This window comes from Littorina saxatilis, linkage group LG6, assembly GCF_037325665.1.
Source record: "Littorina saxatilis isolate snail1 linkage group LG6, US_GU_Lsax_2.0, whole genome shotgun sequence".
Lineage (NCBI taxonomy): Eukaryota > Metazoa > Mollusca > Gastropoda > Littorinimorpha > Littorinidae > Littorina > Littorina saxatilis.
In genome coordinates, this window is record NC_090250.1 from 56,682,352 (window position 1) to 56,700,383 (window position 18,032).

Genomic DNA, 18,032 nt, shown 5'->3' on the forward strand with positions numbered 1-18,032 from the left:
CAGTTTCTAATTTCTTTAAGAATAAAGCGTCGCATTTCTTCTATATGTTCTCTCATTCTCATTTTTTAGCCTGACGTTTGTTTTCTTACACACTTTCAGAACCAAGCCCCAAGGCTGTTTATATCTGAAGTCAGGTGTAAAGTATAGAAGAGAAAAGGGCAAAGGCCCAACCTCCATAATGACCATGCTCCGGACACATGTGGTGTGGTGTGGCGTCCTCTACTTACTAGCTGGGGGATCCATCGCTCTGTCGTAAGTTGTGGGCAGTGTTGATGATGCACACTGTTTTTATGAACTGAGTCACAGCAACATGCAATCACACACACACCCAAAACACAGCAACATGCAATCACACACACACCCAAAACACAGCAACATGCAATCACACACACACCCAAAACACAGCAACATGCAATCACACACACACCCAAAACACAGCAACATGCAATCACACACACACCCAAAACACAGCAACATGCAATCACACACACACCCAAAACACAGCAACATGCAATCACACACACACCCAAAACACAGCAACATGCAATCACACACACACCCAAAACACAGCAACATGCAATCACACACACACCCAAAACACAGCAACATGCAATCACACACCCAAAACACAGCAACATGCAATCACACACACACCCAAAACACAGCAACATGCAATCACACACACACCCAAAACACAGAAACATGCAATCACGCACACACCCAAAACACAGAAACATGCAATCACACACACACCCAAAACGCAGAAACATGCACACAATTCACAAGTAAGACATCCGCACATACTTACGATTATGCGGGTGATCTAAGTTATGCAAATGTATAAGAATGCTTGAAAAGTAGTTCCTTATATTAGTATTTCAGATTAATTGTTTAAAAAAAAATCTTTTAATATTAAAATCAGCTTTATACTTTCACTCTTTAAGTATGATGGTATACGTCCATGCAGTTGATCATGTTGACGAAGCAGACAATTCCAGCGACGAACACAAAACACATTAGCTTGAATGACAACATTTAATGATCGTTTAGACGTTTAGCAGCAAGAACATTTCAGATGTCTCTGCTCAGGGGAGGGGGGATTCATACACGGAAATATAAATTATTCCAAATACGTGCCTTCTCAATGAGAACGTGTTCGGGTTTGTGTGTACGTGTGTGTGCGCGTGCGTGCATTTGAGCGGCGTGTGTGTATTTGGGCACGTACGCTCGTTTGCTTGTGTTTGCTTAAATTTAGTTTTCACACTCTCCTATCGTGTCGCGTCTGATCTCTCATATCAGTATATATACATCTGCTGAAATAGCCCGTATTGATACAAGTCAGGTAAAGCTATACATCAACATTCTTTGTTTTACACGAGGAACTCAGCCTCCTGCACGATTTTTTAAGTTTAAGTTTTTGTTCGTTTGTATCTTTGTTTGTTTGTTGCTGTTTTTGCTACATACTCAATTGTCAATGTCTAGAAATGACTAAAAGACGACAAGGCATATTGCATGCAATCTGGATTACATCTTAAAGCTTGTCAGTCTGACATTCTTCGTGTAAACGTTGTGTGTATTTCCGAAATAAATATTCTATAATTGTTAATCTATGGTATCCAAAACACACGTAAAAATACCCCCCCCCCACTCTCTCTCTCTCTCTCTCTCTCTCTCTCTCTCTGTTCTGTGTATGTGTTGGTTGGATCAACTGTGTGTAGGTTTTAGCGTACTTGCAGAGACAAATTGTTTAGTTGTTTAATTGCTTGTTTTTTTTAATTTTATTTGTTGCTTATTGTTTTTGAATTTTGTTTGTTCGTTAGTTCTTTGTTTATCATTTATCAGAATTTTGTTTGGAATGTAAGGGTAGATTGTAAGAAAAGGCCTTGCCGCAGACATCGTCCCTCGTCTATTACTCTCTCTCTCTCTCTTTTCCCCTCTCTCTCTCTCTCTTTTCCTCTCTCTCTCTCTCTCTCTCTTTTCCTCTCTCTCTCTCTCTCTCTCTTTTCCCCTCTCTCTCTCTCTCTTTTCCCCTCTCTCTCTCTCTCTCTCTCTCTCTCTCTCTCTCTCTCTCTCTCTCTCTCTCTTTTTCCCTCTCTCTCTCTCTCCTTTTCCCCCCCTCTCTCTCTCTCTTTCTCTCTCTAGGTAATGTTGTAATTAGTAATAGTGTATGATTGCGATTGACAATTGTCCTTTTATTGTCTTTATTTTTATGTCTTAGTTTAGCAGGGACAGATTGTAAGACAAGGCGTGAGCCTAAAATCTCCATCCTTGAGTAATAAAGTTCGTTCGTTCGTTCGTTCTCTCTCTCTTTTTCCCTCTCTCTCTCTCTAACACACGAAAATACACATAATAATTCGCAAGCACATACCAAACCCAATGACATGAAATGACAAACATACACATTCATATTTTATGCACATTCACGCGCTTGTGTGCGGGCATATAATGCAATGCTTTTCCAAAACATAAAACTAAAATCCTCGGATAAGAGAAAACAAATTGCCTAAATATTTATAATATCCGTAGTCTCGACTCCGGATATAAGTAAACAACAACAAATTCTCCTCGACTTTATCATAAGCGGGTTCCACTGTGATTTACCTTGGTGATCACGTGCAGTGCGTGCATTTCCATTCTGTAAGACCCACAGATTGACTAATTGCATTGACTTCGCTTTACGCGAATTGTTTGTTGTTGTTGTTGTTGTTGTTGTTGTTGTTGTTGTTGTTGTTGTTGTGTTTTACTACGTTCAGATAAAAAACAAAACATGTTTTAGAAAGTTTATTTGATGAGACTGGCATTTTTTTTTGCCGACTTCCGCCTGATTACAATCAAGTGGAGGCGGTGTTAATGACGCAAGTAAAATAGACCTACTGACGGACTTAAGATCAAATTGGTAAATGTTTGTAATGCAGCCATTGTTCAACCCCGGGCGGGGATGTAGCTCAGTCGGTAGCGCGCTGGATTTGTATCCAGTTGGCCGCTGTCAGCGTGAGTTCGTCCCCACGTTCGGCGAGAGATTTATTTCTCAGAGTCAACTTTGTGTGCAGACTCTCCTCGGTGTCCAAACACCCCCGTGTGTACACGCAAGCACAAGACCAAGTGCGCACGAAAAAGATCCTGTAATCGATGTCAGAGTTCGGTGGGTTATAGAAACACAAAAATACCCAGCATGCTTCCTCCGAAAACGGCGTATGACTGCCTAAACGGCGGGATAAAAAACGGTCATACACGTAACATTCCACTCGTGCAAAAAACACGAGTGTACATGGGAGTTTCAGCCCACGAACGCAGAAGAAGAAGAAAGAAGAAGTTCAACCCCGTGAGGAAATATCATTATTCATTAGCTAGAACAATAACTTGAACTAGGCTTTGATTAAAGTCATATGCACGAGACACGTTCATGGGAAACGTTCAGTCTCTGATGAATTTGACCTTAAGTAAGTGTTAGGGGCATTTGACAGGGACCTGTATTGATTTCACCCCCAAAAAGCTACATAACTAACATACAAAATTAAGGTAATTTTGTAAAGATTTTTTTAGATTTTACACATGTTTACAAATATACATTGGCATTACATACAATATACTTGCATTTAACATACATTTATATGGGTGAAGGTTTGTGAACAGGTAAGGGGTGTAAGAGAGAGAGAGAGAGAGAGAGAGAGAGAGAGAGAGAGAGAGAGAGAGAGAGAGAGAGAGAGAGAGAGAGAGAGACACTGACACAGTTTAATTGAATATGGGCCTACAGCCCCTTTCAATGGGGGGGGGGGGGGGGGTACACATGAGAGAGAGAGAGAGAGAAAGAGAGAGACAGAGACAGAGAGAGAGATTGTGGTGGTCTGAGTTATCGTTATTGAATACAGGTTCAACTCCAAAAATGGCTTGTGGAGAGAGAAGGCATTTAAACTGAACACTTATGATAGGAGAAACAAAAAGCCCAGGCTCAATAAAAATGTTTCCATATAATAGTTCTATTCAGCATAGAATTGTGTTGAATATTGCCACTGATTAAGCCTTAATATTTTTCTATTCTAAATCGTTGTACAGTTTTCTTAAATAATGTCAATGTGTGGTAGCCTGTCTTTCAGTCTTGCGGTATACAAATAATATTTGGCTAGCAACAAGAACAGATCAAAAACCCTGTCTGCATGTACAGCCTCTTTACAACTAAACATAATAAATTCCTTTGATAAAATCAACTGTGCACAGTGTGAAAAACTTTCCTACAGCCACTTTAAAAAGTCCCTCCCCAAAATATGTACTGTAGGACAGTTCCAGAAAAAATTAACCAACCTGTCTTCCTATTTACAGTTTTTTTTCAAAAACAACAGACGCCTTGTTGGGATAATTCTGTATAACAATTCTGTACTGTAGCCACCGCAATCTAGTATCAATAGGTGTTTTTATAACTTGTAAAAAGACAGTTGTCCTATCCAGACTGATATTCATTTTTTGTTATAAACAAACTTCTTACACAACATCTTTGAGTCAGATTACAAAACAAGTTTACATGCTAACATTTGGGACAACACATACTTATTTTAAACATCTCTATTCAATTTGTGTTGATAACGTTTTACTGCACGTAATACACCCTCATAAACAATCACATTTACAGACACATGTGGATAAGCTATCTTGAAATCTTCATAAGCAGATGTCCTATTGAGACAATTCCATTCTCAATCCAGTTTGGAATAGAAAAATAATCCTTTTGTCTCGACAGACATGGACATTGAAACGCAGTGGCTCTGAGATAAATTCATCAAAATTCTGAGGCACACATTTACAGAAAAATCTTTTATTATGCTTATAAAATATCAAACCAAAAAGGGTTATTTACTTTATGCATTAAAACATTCGCTTATTTTCCACCTGTTTGGTCCACACAACAAACCAGGGGACAAATTATCTTCACAATATGTACAATCTTCCCCGGATTAAAAAAAAAATCGTTTTCATCAATGTCAATTTTAAAACAGCTAAGTAACAATATACATCCACCATCTTCAGTCTACCATTTTGATATGGCTGTACAACTGTTTTTCTGTTAATTTTGTACGGTTTTTCATTCCATAAAAAAACATAGGGCACTTGATTCAATTCTTGAACAAATCTTTCTCATGATCTGGTAAATTCATAAATAGGTGAGTTAATCAAATTCAATTCTGGCATACATTTGACATTTGATTTTGTTATACGACCCTATCAACACAACAGCAGATTTATCATAATTTATCGTAAGTCCAGATAATAATGCAAAATGTTTTAATGCAGGCACAGAATGATTCTTTGGTACCATCTAGAAAGAAGGTTGTGTTATCGCAGACTGCGATAGGAGAATCTCTCTATCTCCAACCTTGATTCCATCTATATTCCCATCCTGGCGAATCATAATAGACAACATCTTTGCACACATAAGGTACAAATATGGCGATAGGGGATCACCCTGCCTAGTACCGCGCTCTACACTGAACCACTTGGAGTTCGGACCATTCACATTCACGCAGGACTTAATATTACAATAAAAAGAACAAATCCATCGTCTTATGTCATCCCCAAAATTAAGGGATTTTTCAATAAAAGGCCAGGTGATACTATCAAACGCCTTCGCAAAGTCGACAATGAAAAGCAGACCAGGTATATTATTTTTTCAGTATACAATAAAATGTCATAAAACAGTCGAATGTTTTCTCCAATAAATCTCCCGTTCAGAAAATATGCAGTCTGATCCTCATGAATAAGTTTCGGCAAAACAGTCTTGATTCTTTCAGCTATTCATGATGATGCTACACTTTATTTTACAATGTAATAGGTCTACAATTCTTCAAATATCTTTTATAGTTACCACCTTTAGGAATACATGTAATAATACCTTGACGCTGAGTCAATGACATATCTCCTTTCAAAAATCCCAAATTAAGTGATCTTTACATTTCTTTATTTGTTTCTTTATTTGGTGTTTAACGTCGTTTTCAACCACGAAAGTTATATCGCGACGGGGAAGGGGGGGGGGGGGGGGAGAGGGGATAGAGCCATGCACTTGTCAATTGTTTCTTGTTCACAAAAGCACTAATCAAAAATTTGCTCCAGGGGCTTGCAACGTAGTACAATATATGACCTTCCTGGGAGAATACAAGTTTCCAGTACAAAGGACTTAACATTTCTTACATACTGCTTGACTAAAATCTTTACAAAAATTGACTATATTCTATACAATAAACCCGTCGCGATATAACCTTGAATGGTTGAAAACGACGTTAAACACCAAAGCATCGGGTAAATTCTTCCCCCTAACCCGCGGGGGGAGATCTTTACATAAAGTGGCCCAAATAGTGGAAGACATTTTTTTTAAAAACTCTGCTGTATAACCATCGTCCCCAGGACTTTTATCATCATTCAATTGTTTTACCGCGGTTTTCAATTCATCAAATGTAATAAGATCCTCCAGTGCGCTCTGTTCTGACTCTGACAATACAGGATGCTGTAAATTCACATCAATATCATCCTGTATTACATGTTGTTCCTGAAAGGAATATAGGTTTTGATAATATGATTGTACTTCATTCATTATTAAATCACAATCATAAATAATGTCACCATTCTGTGTATATAAAACACACATAGCTGTTAATAATGTTACCATTCTGTGTATATAAAACACATAGCTGTTAATAATGTTACCATTCTGTGTATATAAAACACATAGCTGTTAATAATGTCACCATTCTGTGTATATAAAACACACATAGCTGTTAATAATGTCACGATTCTGTGTATATAAAACACATATAGCTTTCTGTTCAAAGTGTTTCTTCTCTCATTTGCAGAAAAATGTGGTGGCTTTTTCACCATCTGCAATCCATCTTGCACGAGATCTTATATTTTTATAATCATACCATCAATTTTCTTCCTGCGAAGATCAAGAAGTGCTTGACGCTTTTGTTCCAACAACAACACATTATATTCATTTACATTTTCCTCCAAACATTTTATATCATAAAACAAATCATGTTTTTGCTGTAATTCTTGTTTCCTTTTATAAGAAGCATATGATATACATTTACCCCTCATGTCCATCAACATCATTAAAACAATAACTGATCATCAATCATTTAACCATAATCAATATCATCAATCAAATAAATATTTTCTCTACTATACACAGGTAAGGCATACTGTTTTTTCAACTCCAAAATTGCTTCTTTAATAAATCTCGCAAACTCAAAATCTCTTAAAAAGGAGTTATTTAACTTCCAGATGGGTCTGTGTCTTTTAAATAAACCAGTGTTTGAGTGAAAAACATACGGGTGAATGATCCGAAATATATTCCACATCAATCAAAACATCATCAATAATAGGCAACAATTGCTTTGAAACAAGAAAACAATCCAATCTACTGCTCTGTAAACTATGAAATCTTCCCCAGGTATACTGTCGTGCATCTTAATATAAATCGAAAAACATCAATCACATCATACCGTCACGCTCATAAGATAATTGCCTATGTCATTTTTGTTATGTTTTGAGAAAAACGCAAACAACTTTCTTTGGTTTCTGAACAATCTGCCTATATCATTAATAAGTTGCAAACTGCCAATCTCGAGCGGTGACAGCTGGATAAACGTGAGATAATTAAAGAGCTGAGTGACAGCAACATTTTCAATCAGCAAAACTGCATAACAACCCACAAAGAGGTTTTGCATACTTTCACATTCTCAATACAAGTCATAAAGAAAATGTGCCTAACTCAAGAAACGAGATCAGCAGTTTTGCTTACGTTACCGATGGTCTGAGAGTTTGTACTCTCTAACACATGATAAATACCCTTCCAGTAGCTTCCCCTGTAGTTTCACTACAAAAATGCCTAACACTGAGATAGGTATTTTTCTTATGAGCGTGACGATACTGTTCCATAAAATCAAATATTACTGTTCTGCTTCTATCTCGATATATTCTGGATGGCTGATTAGAACCCACCTTGGGGTTAAAGGCACAGTGCGCCTCCCGTAAACCACCACAGATACTGTCAGGCTTTTACACACAGTACAAACACCCTTCCATTTGAACGCTCACCAAACGGGAACATCCTAGATGCCCTTCGTAAAGAGCGAGCAATTTTCAAAGGATTAATTTTGCGGATTGTCTCAGAGACAATCGGACCGTGGTGCGTTTTGGCGCTAGACCTAACTTTTAAAATCTAAATAATAAATTGACAGCTTGTTACACAAACATTCTTAAATCATAAAAGAATTCTTTTTTCATCAAGACAAGATCAATACAATTCGAAGTTTTGAAAGTTTGAAAAAAGAAACGCCCGGAAGCAGGGTCACGCAAGGTCGTGATTCTCGTAGCAGACGACGGTTTATGCCTATCGCCAGTTCCTCTGAACAGTCAAAAGCCATCGCGAGAGTTCTTGTGAACCACAGCCGTTTGTTTCGTGCATAGTCAGAGGTACATAATAACGTGCTATTGCAGATAAGCTCACAGCGAGTCGCATTCAAATTACTAACTGACGACTTCATTGTGAAAAAGGGAAACTGGATCACACGGGTTCACGATGGCTCAGGGGTAAGATAAACCACGCAAAAATAAATTCTTTGAAAATTGCTCGCTCTTTACGGAGGGCACCTAGGATATTCTCAAGCGGTGAGTGTTAAAATGAAAGGGTGTTTGTACTGTGTGTAAAAGTCTGACAGTATCTGTGATGGTTTACGGGAGGCGCACTGTGCCTTTAAGCGCAACATTCCAGTCGATGCCCACAACAATCAATTCGTTATCAAAGGAAACATTTTTTTCAAACAATTTCTCGAAGAAGTCAGGATGATCACCACTACTGGGGCCGTAAACATGTCCAAGTGTTAGGCCTTTATTCAAAAAACGATATTGGCCAGAACATATCTTCCATCATCATCTTTTACAATATTGTGTCATTTAAAAACAAAATCGTTTTAAGCAAAATTGCTACTGCTCTACTTCCAGTACTATTTTCAGCTACAATATTTATAAATAAAGTTAACGTATATAGTATGGTGATGACTAATACAGTAAGCGATCGCTTTTCAAGGTTAACACGAAAATATACCGACAACGAAACTATCAAAAAGCAATGTCGAGTTGTAATTATGCACTTGCACAAAAGGGAACACACACACACACACACACACACACACACACACACACACGCACACGTGTTAAACCGTACAAAATGGTTCACACAGTTACTTTAAGATAAATCATGAAATACTTCTTAATAATCCCGTGATTACTGTTGACATGTGAAAGAAATGCCACTTAATGTACGTTTCTGCTTTGGTCCTCTGAATAAATGGGTTAAGCAGGAAACAAGTGGGTTTATCTACAAATAGATTTGACACACAAATGGTAAAATATCAAATTCTTGCAACAAATTACTTAGCAAATGAAACATGTGATCAAAACTTATTCGGCGCTGTTTGCTGGCACAGTTTCCGTAGCAATTTTTCTGTCAGTGATCTCGTTCAGAGCCTGACCCCAACGTGAATCTCACCTCTCTGTGACTACACGGCAACATCGGCAACCCTTCTGTCAGTGATCTCTTCCAGAGCCTGACGAAGACGACCCCAGAAGGACCGGACCGCGTCATCATTCTCCAACCACTTGATGTAGGTCGTGGTCTTCAGCACCGCCATCATGGCTGACGTCATCCGACGCGAGGTGACGTCATCCACACAGATAATGATGAGGACGTCATCGTGGTCCATGACGTGGGACAGACACAGGGCCAGCTCAAACTGACACCACTGGCTGCGTACAAAGTCCCTGGAGAAGACCATCAAGATCTTCTTGCTGCTTTCCACACAGTCCACGATGTTGTCCATGATGTTCTTGCCGGGGATGAAGTCTCTCTCGTGGACACACAGCCTAAACCACAGGTGGTCCTCGAGCTCCGGCATGAGGTGCTGACGAACCCAGGCCAGGTCTTTAGAGGCGTAGGACACGAAGACGTCCCAGTTAAAGTTGTTGGCCTGCACGCGCATTCTTCTGTCGTTGGCTCCCCTGCCTCGGAAGGCCTCGTACAGCACAAGACGGATATGCCACCGGAAGCGGAAGACGAGAGTGGTTAAGGTCAAGGTCACGATGACACTGCTGCAGGTGAAGATGATGAGGACACTTGCCTGCTGGTTCAACAAACACATCTGTTGGTTAGGGGGAAAGGCAATCACTTCTGTGTCTTGAAGGTTGGTGCAGTCGTAACTAGTTTGCTCCAAGTTGAAGATACTGTGATGCGTGGAAATAAAGTTTGAGAACCACACCAAGTCACACGTACACATAAATGGGTTCTCATTTAACGTGCCTCTTGTTATCGCGGCCAGCCTGTTTCCAGACAGGTCTCAGTGGGTCAGGTGCTGGAGTGAATCGAAGGCTCCATCAGGAATGCTGACGAACCTGTTGACCCTCAGACTCAATACAGACAGCCGGGAAATGGAGTGAACGTGCTTGCTGAGATTGTGTTCCGCGCACATTGGTCAAGACGCAAGGTGGTAAGTGAGGTAAGGTGACCAAAGAGAAGGTGAAATCTGGCGTCGTTCAATTCCATGAATACGTTGTCGGTAAGGTCCAGAACTGTGAGGTTTGGGCAGGCGGCAAAAGCAGCATTGAAAACCACGACCTTGTTCCAGTACAGCAGTTTTGCTTGCACTATTGAAAGACGTCTCAAACTCGGGTTCTGAAAAGCGCAGTCTGCGATCTTTTGAAAAGGGTACATTTCTGACTCTGTGTGGAAGCCAAGTTTGAGCTCTATCAAAACTGGGAATCTGTCAAAAGTAAACATACGAGGTCTAATGTACTTAATTTTTGTGTCGCGTAGATCTAAGATCTCTGGGGCCGGCAGACAGACTGAGACAATAATCTTCCGTATATAGGTGTTTTTCAACGTCAAAAACCGTAACTGAGGATACAATGATACATTTCCATTGCAAGTATCAATAAAGGTGTACATGGGGTTGCTATCCAGGAACAGCGTTTCCAGTCCAATACTTCCGTCATATTCAAGTCTCCAAATCCCGCTGGATCCAAGATCAAGCTCCTTCAGTTGACTGAACACGTTGAACTCTGTCATGTTCACTACCCCAGTGGAGGTTAAAGTCGGAATGAACGAAAGCCAGAAACTTTGTAGCTGAGAAAGTACAATTCCCTGAAATGTGTTCTGCTTTGGAAGGCGTATGTCGCAACCCTTTGCGCTCAGCCGTCTTAGCGAAGAAACGGCGGTCAGAGCTTTAGTCACTTGACTCAGAGGCAGGTACTTATTGTTATCGAGGGAGAGCTTCTGGAGGCGCGTCAGCCAGGCAAGCGACAGTTTGTGGAGGTAACACAGGTCATTGAAAGAGAGGTCCAATATAAGAGAGGTCCAATATAAGAGAGGTCCAATATAAGAGAGGTCCATTATAAGAGAGGTCCATTATAAGAGAGGTCCATTATAAGAGAGGTCCAATATAAGAGAGGTCCAATATAAGAGAGGTCCATTATAAGAGAGGTCCATTATAAGAGAGGTCCAATATAAGAGAGGTCCAATATAAGAGAGGTCCATTATAAGAGAGGTCCAATATAAGAGAGGTCCATTATAAGAGAGGTCCAATATAAGAGAGGTCCAATATAAGAGAGGTCCAATATAAGAGAGGTCCATTATAAGAGAGGTCCAATATAAGAGAGGTCCATTATAAGAGAGGTCCAATATAAGAGAGGTCCATTATAAGAGAGGTCCATTATAAGAGAGGTCCAATATAAGAGAGGTCCAATATAAGAGAGGTCCATTATAATTTATAAGAGAGGTCCATTATAAGAGAGGTCCAATATAAGAGAGGTCCAATATAAGAGAGGTCCATTATAAGAGAGGTCCATTATAAGAGAGGTCCAATATAAGAGAGGTCCAATATAAGAGAGGTCCATTATAAGAGAGGTCCATAATAAGAGAGGTCCAATATAAGCAGGTTGGACGCGCTCTCAAAAGGGTCAGGGAGAAGAAAGACATTCAAACCGTTTCTTGCAAAGTTAAGCGACTGAACCGTCTCTGGAGCGTGAGGGGTCGTCGTCATTGATAGGCTGTGCCCGGAACACTCAGCCGTCGCGTTCTTATCGCAGCACCAACACGTGCATGTCTGGCTTTCCGGCGCACCAACCCCCGTCTGATGGTAAAGGTGAGGGAATATCATCCCTGGCAACACACAACGGAAGACATTACCCAATATTGACAGACTGTGTGATGATATCTTCTGCTATGGTCTGTTGAGACAGTGATATCAAAATCGAGACCGGAGCACTGTCGAAACAGACCAATAGCAGAAGATATCATCACACGGTCAGTCAATGTTAGATATATTGCTAATTCTCTGGACATTTTGTATTTACTGTTAAGAAATTACAAAAGTATTTGTCTCAGTTTTGGCTGTTCCATATCCATCCCTCTGATTATTATTTCTTTTTGTTCACTCTTTTCTTGTACTTTTCAGTATTTTAAAATGTTTTTCCTTTCAAAAAGTCTTTCGTCACTTGCTCAACTAAATTCTGGGATAATTACATTTTCATATATATTTGTTTGTTTTTAAATGTAGGTGTTTTTGTTTTTGAAGTGGGGAAGCAATAAAGAGGTCGTCGATATCAAAACGGAAATGTCGTCGATATCACTTGTGCACTGAGCTCAGTTTTGTCCAATTAACCAAAGGAAATCCACGTAACATATGAAATAGCAATATTGTGCTATACTCGCTGTTGTTGAGCAAAGAGCAGACAAGCAAGGAGCAGATGAGGCGTGTTGCTGTTGCCATGACGACAGACCGTGACACACCTTCTCAATGACGAGTGGTAGAACACTTTTATGTGAAGAAGTGGGGTGAACTTCCTGGAGTTTTTGCGAGCTGAAATACACTGTGGGCATCAAATTTCCTCCCGTAATATGACTATCCGGTTAGGTCACCTAATCCTCCAGTATCGTGGCCAGTTCACTGGTACTGAGTTCAAGTTGGCAGAAATAACGCAAATAGGCTTTATTTACATTTCGTGATTGCCGACATTCCCTTTTCCTGTCGGCTACGACAGATATTAAGAATTGTTTAAGGGTTCAAAAATCCATTTTAAATGTGTTCCTTTATGTGAAATGCACTTTAGCTTTTTGAAACGGCACGCGAGTCAATGTAAAGTTACGTTTACAAGTACATGTCTCAGAAAAGCACTACAACCACAGAAAAAATCTTGTCATTGAGAGTCTGATATCGACTCGAAAACTACACATCTGCCACCATGTGTAGGATCTAGTGAAGAAATAGTTGGTTAGTTTCTATGGAGGAGACTGTTTCGTTCGATGCTGGAAATACTCATCTGCTGGACCCGTTCACATCTGCTGGACCCGTTCACATCTTCTGGGCCCGTTCACATCTTCTGGGCTTGCATCTGAAGATCTGAAAAGAAGGAAGCAAAAATTGTTATCAACAGATTGAAATTATGTGAATGTTATAATAAATCATTTTATTCGATTCTCATGTACCCAAATTTAAAAAAACAACCTTCGAGCATTGATTTAAAAAACTTTGTTTTTTAAGGTACCTTCTTCCTCGCACAATTACACGATCGTCTGCTCCGCTGCAGGGTAACAGCGGTAACAGTAGTAGAAACGTTCTTGTCAGAGAATGTTATTACTCATCATCAACAAAATGTGTTCTCTTGATGGGTTGCATGAGACCTTTACTGATTTCTCCCAGAAGACAGTGAAGAGATTGACGAGTTTCACATCACGCTGAACAGAGCCATACAAACAGAGCCATACAAACAGAGCCATACAAACATACGCAACATCGTCAAGAATTACCACTTCGCTTACAGTCAGAGAGAAATACAAAGTTAAAAAAAACCTTCATTTAAAAAAAGTTTAAAAAAAACACGAAATTAAATTGTAGGTCACAACATATCCGTCCAGGATTTTGCCTGTACTAAGAGCATCATTCCCATTGGACACAAGCCAAAAGTCCACAGGCTGACTGCACAGTGCAGGTTTCACTTTTGAAATATTTTTTCGTTCAACACCTTTAGCGCTCTGCAAAGCAGTTTATTCTGCAAACAATATCCGCTCTGCATAGCAGTTTATTCTGCAAACAATATCCGCTCTGCATAGCAGTTTATTCTGCAAACAATATCCGCTCTGCATAGCAGTTTATTCTGCAAACAATATCCGCTCTGCATAGCAGTTTATTCTGCAAACAATATCCGCTCTGCATAGCAGTTTATTCTGCAAACAATATCCGCTCTGCACAGCAGTTTATTCTGCAAACAATATCCGCTCTGCATAGCAGTTTATTCTGCAAACAATATCCGCTCTGCATAGCAGTTTATTCTGCAAACAATATCCGCTCTGCATAGCAGTTTATTCTGCAAACAATATCCGCTCTGCATAGCAGTTTATTCTGCAAACAATATCCGCTCTGCACAGCAGTTTATTCTGCAAACAATATCCGCTCTGCATAGCAGTTTATTCTGCAAACAATATCCGCTCTGCATAGCAGTTTATTCTGCAAACAATATCCGCTCTGCATAGCAGTTTATTCTGCAAACAATATCCGCTCTGCATAGCAGTTTATTCTGCAAACAATATCCGCTCTGCACAGCAGTTTATTCTGCAAACAATATCCGCTCTGCATAGCAGTTTATTCTGCAAACAATATCCGCTCTGCATAGCAGTTTATTCTGCAAACAATATCCGTTCTGCATAGCAGTTTATTCTGCAAACAATATCCGCTCTGCATAGCAGTTTATTCTGCAAACAATATCCGCTCTGCATAGCAGTTTATTCTGCAAACAATATCCGCTCTGCATAGCAGTTTATTCTGCAAACAATATCCGCTCTGCATAGCAGTTTATTCTGCAAACAATATCCGCTCTGCATAGCAGTTTATTCTGCAAACAATATCCGCTCTGCATAGGAAGCAGCCACGCTGTAGATATTGTGTACGTTGTGCACGTGAAAAACGTTTTGATCCGATGCAGAAGCCGGGAGAGACAGCGCAGGCGTTGCGTGATCAAATACATGTAAACTAAGGTATCTTAGTCCAAATATAATAACATGTTTGTTTTCAATGAGAAGGCCAAAACAGGGTTTTGTAGGTCGGCTTTTTTATTGACACATGTGGGTTTTTTTTTACCGGATGTCGTGCGAGCTGCTGCCCTTATATGTCGGAGAAGAGATTCGTTCCATGTCAAGTCTGCTTAATCGAGTTTTGTCTTTTTTATTGATCTCTTTTCACCAAACGTTCAGAAAGAAAGCTGTAAGGTCGGAAGGGGGAAAAAAGTTCAGTTGGAGAATCAGACACATTGAACTTTTTTTTCTTGACCTAATGAATGTATAAAATACTAATTAAAAGACAGGCAGACATCTTGACAATAAAGCGAACAGGATAGTGAACATACACCAATCAGTACAATAAAGCGAACAGGATAGTGAACATACATCAATCAGTACAAAAAGCGAACAGGATAGTGAACATACACCAATCAGTACAAAAAGCGAACAGGATAGTGAACATACACCAATCAGTACAAAAAGCGAACAGGATTGTGAACATACACCAATCAGTACAAAAAGCGAACAGGATAGTGAACATACACCAATCAGTACAAAAAGCGAACAAGATAGTGAACATACACCAATCAGTACAAAAAGCAAATATATAATAAGATACAATCGATTCATTAGTTCTTACGAGAGAGGGAGATTGAGAGAGAGAGAGAGAGAGAGAGAGAGAGAGAGAGAGAGAGAGACAGAGAGAGACAGAGAGAGAGAGAGAGACAGAGAGAGACAGAGAGAGACAGAGAGAGACAGAGAGAGAGAGAGAGAGAGAGAGAGAGACGTAAGAAAGAAAAATATATTGCAAAGTACTTGCCTTCCCAATACGTGCATGTTCGTGTCTGTTCGTGCATTTGTGCATCCATGTGCTTGCTGGCTTGTGTGTGCCGGTAGTAAAAGTATTTTTCAAACTCTCCTATCGTGTCGCGTCTCATCTCCCATATAATTATATACATCTTCTAAACTAGCCTGTATTGATACAAGTCAGGTAACGCTGTACATCAACATTCTTTGTTTTACACGAGAAACTCAGCCTCCTGCACGATTTTTTAAGTTTAAGTTTTTGTTCGTTTGTATCTTTGTTTGTTTGTTGCTGTTTTTTGCTACATACTCAATTGTCTAAGTCCAGAAATGACAGAAAGACGACAAGGCATATTGTTTAATAATAATTGATCCTATTTCAAAGCTTGTCAGTCTTACATTCTTCATGTGAACGTTATGTGTATTTCTGAAATAAATAATCTCTCCCTTAAAAGTACCCCCTCTCTCTCTCTCTCTCTCTCTCTCTCTCTCTCTCTCTCTCTCTCTCTCTCTCTTTCTCTCTCTCTCTCTTCATCTCTCTCTATCTTCCTCTGTCTGTTCTTTTTGTACATGATATTGCTTCAAGCTAATTCTTCTGTTGTGTGTTTGCTTGTTGTTGTTGCTGTCTTATTTGTTTGCTTATCGGGTTAGTTGTTTGTTCGTTCGTTCTTTTGATTATCATTTATCAGAAGTTTGTTTGAATACCACGGATACAAAAAACCTCGGATATAAGAAAGCCAAATAACATTTAGTATTGTGGAAACGAAAACGAAACAAAAACCGAAATGACACTAAAATTGATAACAAAATAATGTTCACAGACCCCCAGCACCGCCAGCACCAGCGACCCCAGGACCGGCACCACCAGCACCAACTACCGCAACAGCACCTCCTCCACCCTCCCCCGCCCCTCCACCACTAGCCCCAGACCAGCCAGTACGCATCCCCATGCCCATCATACTCCCCAAACCCATCACCCCCTCCCCCGCCCCCACTACCGAGGCCCCGTTGAAGGACATGACCTACTGGGTGTCTTTCGCGAAGAAGGTCAGACCTGGGGCGCCCCTAGCGGTGAGTGTGCTGCTTAGCAACGCCTCAGGGCCGGTAACTCTGCGTCTGGACCTAATGGACTATGATGGGGATGAACTTCAGGATGGGCAAAATTTTACTCTGGACGCTTCAGGTAGGCTTTATAATTTGAAGACATGCTCATTTGATTGCCAGCATATTTGCAACTGTACTTAGAAATAAACATTTTGGATTAGTCAAGTCGGAAAGTCAACATCATACATTTATTTGTCGAGCTGACTTAAATGCCACATTGAAGGTGGACAACTTTAATTATTACGAATATATATATATATTAAAACACACACACACCTAGCTCATATTTACCTTCTCTTGATTTCAGAAAACGTCCAAACAGTGCAGTTCAACGTGAGTATGCAACGGAATAAAGCACAGCTACACACACACAACATGCACATCTCATTTCAATTTAAAACGATAACAAGGAAGGAAAGTAAAGATTAGGGTCTGGGTGATTGATAGATAAACCCATGTTTGTGTGTGTGTGTGTGTGTGTGAGTGTGTGTGTGTGTGTGTGTGTGTGCGCGTGCGTGTATGTGTGTGTGTGTGTGTGTGTGTGGTCCTGCGCAATTTACCCAACCGCAGTTAAACAGTAACCAACGTGACCTCCACAGATCGGCAAAGATTTGAAGAGAGAGTACAGGCTGTGGGTCCGCGCCAGAGCGTGGGGAGGGCTGGAGTTTGACGGCTTCGAGAGGGTCACGCGGAGCAGCAAGCGACTGTCCGTCTTCATCCAGACAGACAAGGCCAAGTACCAGCCTGGGCAGACAGGTAAGGCCAAGTACCAGCCTGGGCAGACAGGTAAGGCCAAGTACCAGCCTGGGCAGACAGGTAAGGCCAAGTACCAGCCTGGGCAGACAGGTAAGGGCGGGGAGATCATTCAGTCGCTAGCGGCACTGGCTTTGAATGAGTTGTCGTTATCGGCGTGGGATCGCCCCTCACGTTCAACGAGGGATTTATTTCCCACAGTCAACTTTGTGCAGACTCTCCTCGGTGTCCGTACAGTCAACTTTGTGCAGACTCTCCTCGGTGTCCGTACAGTCAACTT

At 40.4% G+C, this 18,032-nt stretch overlaps 1 protein-coding gene across 1 annotated transcript in view; it reads left to right on the plus strand.

Moving 5' to 3' along the window:
• The first annotated feature begins 99 nt into the window (after positions 1 to 99).
• LOC138969585 (CD109 antigen-like) overlaps positions 100 to 18,032 on the plus strand; it is a 79,693-nt gene continuing 61,760 nt past the window's right edge. The window contains exons 1-4 of the mRNA XM_070342439.1: positions 100 to 252; positions 16,717 to 17,078; positions 17,307 to 17,332; positions 17,599 to 17,755. Of these exons, the coding sequence (XP_070198540.1) occupies positions 179 to 252; positions 16,717 to 17,078; positions 17,307 to 17,332; positions 17,599 to 17,755 (619 nt within the window). The 5' untranslated portion in view covers positions 100 to 178. The remainder of the gene's footprint in view (positions 253 to 16,716; positions 17,079 to 17,306; positions 17,333 to 17,598; positions 17,756 to 18,032) is intronic.